Source organism: Cherax quadricarinatus, chromosome 5 (genome assembly GCF_038502225.1).
Source record: "Cherax quadricarinatus isolate ZL_2023a chromosome 5, ASM3850222v1, whole genome shotgun sequence".
In the NCBI taxonomy this organism is placed as follows: Eukaryota; Metazoa; Arthropoda; class Malacostraca; order Decapoda; family Parastacidae; genus Cherax; species Cherax quadricarinatus.
This window is the reverse complement of record NC_091296.1, coordinates 7,676,661-7,686,660: the sequence shown is the minus strand read 5'-3', so window position 1 is coordinate 7,686,660 and position 10,000 is coordinate 7,676,661. Positions and strand designations below refer to the sequence as shown.

General features: G+C 41.1%; 1 protein-coding gene across 1 annotated transcript in view; it reads right to left on the bottom strand.

The window, feature by feature from the left end:
• Positions 1 to 10,000, bottom strand: part of LOC128684665 (glutamate receptor ionotropic, NMDA 2B-like) — a 485,156-nt gene that overhangs the window by 4,769 nt on the left and 470,387 nt on the right. The window contains 1 exon segment of the mRNA XM_070104488.1: positions 9,825 to 10,000. This exon segment is cut by the window's right edge and continues 6 nt beyond it. Within this exon segment, the coding sequence (XP_069960589.1) occupies positions 9,825 to 10,000 (176 nt within the window).

Here is a 10,000-nt window from a genome sequence, read left to right as displayed (position 1 = left end):
TTCCTTGAGTGAGTCTGTGTGTATGTGTCTCTGTGTGTGTCTCTGTGTGTATGTGTGTGTGTGTGTGTGTGTGTGTGTGTGTGTGTGTGTGTATGAGTATGTGTGTTTGTGTGTGTGTGTGTGTGTGTGTTGTGTATGTGTGTGTGTGTGTGTGTTTTGCATTTTCTAACCTTTTCCCCCAGGATGCGACCCACAACAGTCGACTAACACCCAGGTACCTACTTACTACTAGGTGAACTGAAGGCAGTAGGTGTGTTTGGGTGCTCACCTGCACGTCTCGACCAGCACATCTCGCCCGCATGGGGGCTGTATCTGGGGGTCTACAATCCAAACCAACCCGCGCTTGACCACGCAGTCGCAAGCAACATATATGCCTGTATCTCTGCATGTATACATGCCTGGATGTGTATATGTATGTGTGTGCATGTCCAGCTATTCTGGTGGCGTTCCGAAGTGACCTGCTAGGAAGGGTTGTCGGCGGAAAGGTCAGAGGTCAGACATCTCTCTCTCTCTCTCTCCCAGAATTACAGCAGTGATCTACCCACCAACATTGTAAACACTACGTGTGGGTTGAGTGAGTGGTTGAGGTAGCGAGTGTCCTAGGCAACATCTAGCTCCCGTCCTCCCTCACCAGTACCCTCTAACTCACTGGTCACCGTAAAAGGACTCTACCAGTACAAAATTCAACCAGATAGTGTGAGGAATGGTTTGAAAAACCGACAAGTTGAAGATTGAGACACTTACGTAGCATATGGGAATCTTTATTCAGGAAACGTTTCGCCACACAGTGGCTTCATCAGTCCAATACAAAGAGGAAGGCGTAAGGAGAGGAGGAGTATGAGGTAATCAGTCCCTCAGCCTGGAGTCGATGTGTTCAGTCCATCAATCTTGTAGAATGTACAGCATAGGGCCGTAGACGTGGCTTATATACTGTAGCGAGGTGAGGTGAAGCAGGCGGAGGCGGGGTCATAGTGGTACCATCCACTAGTCGAAGTAGGTCTTCGTCCAAAGGTTGAACAAGTGTTGAAGAATTCTTTGTAACAAGATCCCATGATGCTGCCGTGTCTGACAGTTGTGATGAATGGTTTGAAAAACCGACAAGTTGAAGATTGAGACACTTACGCAGCATAAGTGTCTCAATCTTCAACCAGATAGTGCTGGGAGAATTACCAACAATGTGTAAACTCAAACGCCAAGTTTCCCGTGTTGTGTAGCATATATTTTCCCCTCTGTTGTGACGACGGTCTTGGCTGGAGGGAGAGGAGGGTGAGGAGAGAGCCTTCTGCTTTACGATCCTTGACTTTCAAGCCTAGATAAGACACGATAGTTCCTAAACTAAGTAGAAATAGTAGAAAGTGTGAACTTACAAGGTCTCTCTCTCTCTCTCTCATTCTCTCTCTCTCTCTCTCTCTCTCTCTCTCTCTCTCTCTCTCTCTCTCTCTCTCTCCCTCAAATTAATGTTCCCTCAAATTAATGTTAAAACATTTGGTAAAGAAAATTGTGATTACATGAGTGAAAGAGAGAGAGAGAGAGAGAGAGAGAGAGAGAGAGAGAGAGAGAGAGAGAGAGAGAGAGAGAAAGAGACGATCAATAACTATGTCAGGTGGTGGTTTGAGAGAGAGAGGGACAAACACAGCCTGCGGGGAATACCTGCCTCTCATGGGGGGATACTTGCCTCTCATGGGGGGTTATCTGCCTCTCGTGGAGGATACCTGTTTCATATGAGGGGATATCTCTCGTAAGGGGATGTTTGCTTCTCAAGGGAGAGAGAGGCGTGAGAAATGTACTCTAACATGTACAGTTACTCAAGTGTACTCAGCCTAACAGCACTTATACAATGTACTCAGTCTTATAGCACTCATGTACTGTCTAAGAGTACTTATACAATGTACTAAGAACACTTATAAAATGTACTCAGTCTAAGAGAACTTGAAACAGAGAGTACACTCTAATGAGTACTTGAGAATGTTGATCCTAATGATCCTCTTTGAGAATACTGATCCTAATGATCCTGTTTAAGAATATTGATCCTAATGATCCTGTTTAAGAATATTGATCCTAATGATCCTGTTTAAGAATATTGATCCTAATGATCCTGTTTAAGAATATTGATCGTAATGATCCTGTTTAAGAATATTGATCCTAATGATCCTGTTTAAGAATATTGATCCTAATGATCCCTCTTAATAATATTGATCCTAATGATCCTGTTTAAGAATATTGATCCTAATGATCCTGTTTAAGAATATTGATCCTAATGATCCTGTTTAAGAATATTGATCCTAATGATCCCTCTTAATAATATTGATCCTAATGATCCCTCTTGAGAATATTGATCCTGATGATCCTGTGTTTTTCATCCTAATTAAGAGTCATCAGTCTAATTAAAAGTATTTCGGGTTAAGTAGTCGGTCCAATGTTGCTTAACGGTGTTGCATCAAGTTTAAGAGGATTGAAACCCATTTAAGAGGACTGCATCCTCTTTAAGAGAACTGGATATTCTGTAACAGGATTGGATCCTCTTTAAGAGGATTCGACCCTCTTTAAGAGGATTGGATCCTCTTTAAGAGGATTGGAGCCTTTTTAAGAGGATTGTATCTTTTTTTTAAGAGGATTGGACCCTCTTTATGAGAAGTGGATCTTCTTTAAAAGAATTGGTCCTCTTTAAGAGGACTGGATCCTCTTTAAGATGATGGGACTTCCTTTAAGAGAACTGGATCATCCTTATGAAGCTTGGATTCTATTTAAGAGAACTGGATCATCTTTAAGAGAACTGGATCCTCTTTAAAAGGTATGATACTCCATAAGGTTTGGATCATCTTTAAGATGATTAGAGTCTCTTTAAAGAGTTTGGATGCTCTTTAAGAGAACTAGATCCCTAAGATTTTTTAATCTTCTTTAAGAGATTTAGATCCTGTTGAAAATATCTGAATTCTTTTTAAGAGGGCTGAATCCTCTTCAAGAGGTTTGAATTCTCTTTAAGAGGTTTGAATCCTCTTTAAGAGGTTTAAGTCCTCTCTAAGACGTTATCATAAGTGAAAAATAATCACTACCTGGGATCTGATATCGTTTACTGATTATTATAACCAAAATTATTTAATAAAAATTATAAATAATGCAGAAAGAAGAAGAGGAAGGAGGAGGAGGAGGAGGAGGAAGAAGAGGACGAGAAGAAGATAAAACTATCATAATGTAATAAGGTAAAGATTTTGTGATCAGTCTCTAAACCTTGTTTAAATAGTTTGAGGTAGTCAGTCCCTCAGCCTCTGAATGTCATCTTTACCTTGTCACCTCTACTGCCTTCCATTCTCTTCAGTTGACTGAAGAAACCTACAGCGTAGGCGAAATACGTCAACAACAAAGATACCTAACTGTTGCACCTGTGGCTTACTCACCAAATTTCTATTATTTTTTGGGTTTCTAATTAGCCAAAGGGGAAAAAAAACACACCAGAAATATCTCTTTCGTGTATTTTCTGACTAAATCAGTTTTTTTTCACTTAATGGAAAGTGTGGTTTAGAAGTGCGTGGGTGAAACTGGTTCCGAGGGGCGGCCGGGTCTAGTATTATTATTATAATCATGGGGAAGCGCTAAACCCGTAGGATTATACAGCGCCTGTGGGGGGGGGGAATGGAAGGCATTCAGGCTCAATTCAGGGAACTGGAGCACAGATCCAATTCCCTAGATCAAGAGCCCCTCACCAGCGTCGCCGGGTCTAGTAACTAGCAGGTACGCCAGACGCAAAACAGCCTCGTTAAGCCGCTAACTGCCCTTAACTACCCATTGACGGCCCCGTTTAGCGCAGTTACGGTGTTTGTCATGGAGATAGTGTCGAAGGTTGCTGGTAAACCCCAGTGAGGGTGAGAGATAGATATAGATAGATAGGGGATAGAACTACCCTTATATATATATATATATATATATATATATATATATATATATATATATATATATATATATATATATATATATATATATATATATATATATACGATACCCCTTTGGATATCACTTCATCCCTGGGTTCCAACACTACCATTCTTACCAGAGCTCCAGTATCACCATCATGGTGCCTAGAGACCATCATCATTTGTGTTTTCTCAGGAGCAAATGTAACCTGCTGTCGGTTATTCCCCTCTGATAGAGCTGTAAGCTGGTGATTGATGTAACTTAGAGGAGCTGGTATTTCCCCTCTCGGATAAGATAATGTCAGAGTACAGTCTGCACGGGATTCAACTGAAGGAAGGTTGCTGAAGTAGGCATTCCATAACAATAGTGTAAGTACACTTACCTGTGGAACACTGGTACCCACTGTGTGTCTTGTAGACTCTGCCCTGCTGAAATTTCTAACGAAGGGGGTGCAACACAGAGCCAAAGACTATCTCTTTCTCTCTCTTTCTCTTCTTCTCTCTCTCTCTCTCTCCACCTCATTTCCTTCATCTTTTGTGTCTCATTATACCACTCTCAAGGATTCTCGTCATTTCCCTTTGAAAGCGTTCCCCTTATTTACCGTGCTTAGAACACCTCTTTCAACTGATCCTTCTCCTCCTGTCCCTCTTCCTCCTTCTCCTCTTCATCCATCTCCTCTATCCTCTCCCTTCCATGTATCAAACTCCTCGCTAATTTCCCATTTCTTTAATCTCACCCTACACCCTAGTTCTCCCTGTCAGTCGCCTCTATCTCATTCTAATATTTATCCTCTCTCTCTCTCTCCTTCGCTTTTATTGGAAATTGTCTCTCGTTCCCTTTTCTCCCTCATTTAGTTTACCTTCTTCTCTCCATTACCTCTCTTCATATTTCGTATTATATACTTGAGACAGATGCAGTTGTTGTGGCTCCAGTAATTCACAGCTAAATTTCTCTTCTCGAGAGAAATTTAAATCGGGGTTTCGCTCCGTGTTGGACCATTATGAACATGTTTCGGTCCGTTCTAGACAATTATCAAAACGTTTCGGTCCGTTCTAGACCATTATCAAAACGTTTCGCTTCGTGTTGGACCATTGTGAAGATGTTTCGGTCCGTTCTAGACCATTATCAAAACGTTTCGGTCCGTATTCGACCATTGTGAAGATGTTTCGGTCCGTTCTAGACAATTATCAAAACGTTTCGGTCCGTTCTAGACCATTATCAAAACGTTTCGCTTCGTGTTGGACCATTGTGAAGATGTTTCGGTCCGTTCTAGACCATTATCAAAATGTTTCGGTCCGTGTTCGGCCATTGTGAAGATGTTTCGGTCCGTTCTAGACCATTATCAAAACGTTTCGATTCGTGTTGGAACATTGTGAAGATGTTTCGGTCCATTCTAGACCATTATCAAAACGTTTCGCTCCGTGTTCGACCATCGTGAAGATGTTTCGATCCGTTCTAGACCATTATCGGTCCGTTAAGGATCATTATGAAGATGTTTAGGTCCGTTTTGGACCATTATGAAGGTGTTTCGGTCCGTTCTAGATTATCATAGCGTTTCGGTCCTTTTTGGACTATTAATCGCGACGTTTCGGGCTATTATGATAAGTTTCAGTCCATTCTCGATCATAATAAACACATTTAGGTCCGTTCGGGAGCATCATTGAAGCGTTTCGGTCCGTTTTAGGCCATTATCCATCAGCGATTGATTGAAAAAGGGTTTGAAATGGAGCGAAACCTCGTGGAGAGTTTCGAATTTGTTGTGAATTAGTTTTAGCTCGACAGTCCACGTCTCACCATTTTTCAATCCCTTTCAGTCTCTTCTTTCTCCTTCCATTTATCTGATTGACTCTCAGTCCACCATCTATATTTCTCCCTTTATACGTCCCCTCACTTCCCCTTTCTATTCTCTTCAGTTTAACCGGTTTTGTCCATCACGTCAGCATCTGAGGATGATTTAGAGCGGATCATACTAGGTAGCATATTGAGGGCAGGCTAGCTTAGAGAGAGAGAGAGAGAGAGAGAGAGAGAGAGAGAGAGAGAGCTGATGTCGGTAACAGCTCTTAGCTTGTAAATAAAGTTAGGAACCCTTCACCTAACCTTGTAAAACCCTATGTAGAGAGAAAGAGAGAGAGAGAGTAAGAGAGAGAGAGAGAGAGAGAGAGAGAGAGAGAGAGAGAGAGAGAGAGAGAGAGAGAGACAGAGACAAACACACAGACAGACAGTCAAGCAGACAGATAGACAGAGAGAGGCATTCAAAGATAGAGAGAGATAGACAAAGAGAGGGAGAGAGATAGAGAGATACAGAGAGAAAGAGAGAGAGAGAGAGAGAGAGAGAGAGAGAGACAGAGAGAGAGAGAGAGAGAGAGAGAGAGAGAGAGAGAGAGAGAGAGAGAGAGAGTGCAGAGGTACCCCTTTCAAGAAGAGGAAACAAAAAGACGAAATTGTACATAGGAAAAGGAAAGAGAACAAGAGTGAACACTGGCGGCAGCAGCAGTGGGAACACCAAAAAAAAAATCGAGAAGAGGGGGCAGAATCCCCCTCCTAAAAAATCTTACACAGAAAGGAAATACAACTGAAGCAAAAACGATAAAAAAATACGAAGCTATGAAAAATAATCAAAATCTTAACTTCTTGATAGGCCTAGGTACTGAGGCCTCCCCATGGCCATTACGTAAGTCATTACTAGAATAAGATATATTAAGAAACATGCAGGAAAGTAAGTGACATAAATGATTTACAAACCCAATAAATTTGGGAATCAGACAGTTGCTCGACATATGGAAAAATTATATTCATTTTTCCACCATTCTTCTCTGTATAGGACTGAAGAAGCCGCTGTGGGTGCCCCATAGCTCGGTTGGTAGCGCACTCTGCTCACACACTGAAGTTCGAGGATCGATCCCCGGTATGGGTGAAAACAGTAGGACATGTTTCCTTAAGACACCTGCTGTCCATGTTCACCCATCGGTAAAATAGGTACCTGGGTGTTAGTCGACTGGTGTGGGTCGCATCCTGGGACAAAACTGACCTAACTTGCGGGAAATGCTCAGCATAACAAGTGGCTTTCTATATAGTAGTATGTCACTGATGTCAGCTATTGTCTGTATTACTTGTATCATGTACTTGTAGAAATAAAGATTATTATTATTATTATTATTATTATTATTATTATTATTATTATTATTATTATTATTATTATTATTATTATTGTTATTATTATTATTATTATTATTATTATTATTATTATTCATGTTTCACACATGTCTCATCCCACACAGGAAGTGAATTGCGTATTTAATCTTTAAACTGTTCAAATGTAGATCTACGTTTGTACCGGTAACACTCCGGGTTAATGGGCCTCGACATTATGTGAGATTTACTCGCCATGTTGACTGTTTACTAGAGACGGGAAGGAAAGCTCAGTCATCTTGATGACGTGCACAATGTTCAGCAGGATTTAGTTCTACGATTATAAGAGAGGGAGCAAGTTGCCCTCCTGGATGGTTGCTGTCTATCATCCAACTACCAATATGACAGGAGGATAGTACCTCCCTGGATGGTTACTATCCACTAACCAGCTACCAATATAACAAGAGGATAGTACCTCCCTGGATGGTTACTATCCACCAACCAACTACCAATATAACAAGAGGATAGTACCTCCCTGGATGGTTACTATCCACTAACCAGCTACCAATATGACAAGAGGACAGTACCTCCCTGGATGGTTACTATCCACCAACCAACTACCAATATGACAAGAGAATAGTACCTCCCTGGATGGTTACTATCCACCAACCAACTACCTAATCCTACCATCCACTCCCCCTTTTCTGTTCCACTTTATCTCTCACTCTTTCGGTACACAGAGAGACGGAGAGATAGAGGCTCTGGTGAACCATTAGTGTCTCCCACGAGGCCAGCCTTCACGAGGACTGTGTGATGCATTATTCAACATCCAGTGCAACATGCAAATGAGTTACCTGCAACCAAAACAACATTGCAATTCAGGTAAACACATTTGCACCAATCAGCAGCAATTCTAATCATGAACTGAACCTCTGAAAAGATTGGTTCAGCGAGACGTATGATATATGCCAACCATCAATCATCCTTATCATACAGTTAAGTCTGAAGGAAGCAAAGAGGTTGAATGTTGATAATTCATATGCTAATTAATGTGATGCAATTAGCTAAGTGATTAGTAGATAGTGATCCTATGTCAACCTATACTTGGTGTATATCTACCTGGAGGGGTTTCCTGGGATCAACGCTCCTGAGGCCCCGGTCTGTGACCATGTATATCCGGAACGTACTGTGCAGTGTGTGTGTGTGTGTGTGTGTGTGTGTGTGTGTGTGTGTGTGTGTGTGTTTGTAATGTCACCATGCTACCTTACTCTGAGGAAAATTCTCTTCATTCCATCTGTTGCTACTCTTGCAACATTGCATAGCTCCTGATGACGCACTCAGAAGTGTGAAAGTACATAAGCTGAAAATTTCCATCCCCCGTGACTTGTCTTGCATATATATATATATATATATATATATATATATATATATATATATATATATATAAATAAATATATATATATAAATATATATATATATATATATATATATATATATATATATATATATATATATACATGTATGTATATATATATATATATATATATATATATATATATATATATATATATATATATATATATATATATATATATATATATATATATATATATATAGATCAATACTCTTCATCTTTCTCCTCCTCTCCTTCCCCACTTCCCTCCTACCCTTCTCCTACCCTTCTCCTCCCCTCCTCTTTCCTCTCTCCCTTCCCCTCCTCCATCTCAACTCATTGACAGTGTGGGAATGGCTAACCATTTACCCTAAGATTGTGGTAGTGGTGGCGGCTTTAGTCCCGACTGGCCGGCATTTCAGCCTGAAAATTGTTGTTGATTTATCTCTTGAATTGTGGTAGTGGTGGTGTTGTAGTTGTTGCTTGTGTTGTTGTTGATGTTATTGGTGGTTGTTGTGTTGTTACCAGACCGGGCCGCGAGGGTCAATGCCCCCGCGGCTCGGTCTGGTAAGATGTTAAATAATCTGCGGCCACAGATGTTGATACAGTGTTCTCTTATTGTGGCCACTGCACCCCTGCTTTTCCTCCCCATATCTCTCACTCCAGTGTTAGTAACCATTTCGTCTTAGGCATATGTCGATTAGACAGTGTGCAGATTTAGGAACAGTCTCTCATGTACTTTCTAGGTATATATTATCATGTATCTCTCTCTCCTCCACTCCAGTGAGTACATATTAAGGATTTTAGGGCGTTCCCAGTAATTTAAAAGCTTTATTGGCTCTATATGGGCCTTAAAGGTTCACTGTATGTGTTCCAGCTCCGATATCTCTCCTGCCCTGAAAGGAGCCGTCAACAATGAACAGTACTCAAAGTAAGAGTGCACAAGCTATTTAATGTCTCCATTACCATTATTTCCCCTTGTCTTGATAATACTCACATTTGTTTTCGTAACAAGTACTCACCATTGTCCTTGTAACAAGTACTCATCTCTGTCCTCGTAACAAGTACTCACCATTGTCCTTGTAACAAGTACTCATCTCTGTCTTCGCAACAAGTTCTCACCATTGTCCTTGTAACAAGTACTCATCTCTGTCCTCGTAACAAGTACTCGCCATTGTCCTTGTAACAAGTACTCATCTCTGTCCTCGTAACAAGTACTCACCTTAGTCCTTGTAACAATTACTCACCATTGTCTTCGTAACAAGTACTCAGATCTGTCCTCGTAATAAGTACTCACCTTTGTTCTTGTAACAAGTACTCACCTCTGTCCTCACAAGTACTCACCACTGTCCTCGTAACAGTACTTACCTATGTCCTTGTAACTAGTACTCACCGTTGTCCTTGTAACTCATGAGTTTGTTGTTGAAGAGAGTGAGGTACTTGGATCCCCTGGGGAAGGCGAGTCCATATCCGCTCATTGAGTACCAAGACCCGACTGTTAGAATCTGACAGTCATCGTCTTGACCCACCAGGTAGTCCAGGACTGTCGCGTCGTAGATAAACGCGTCC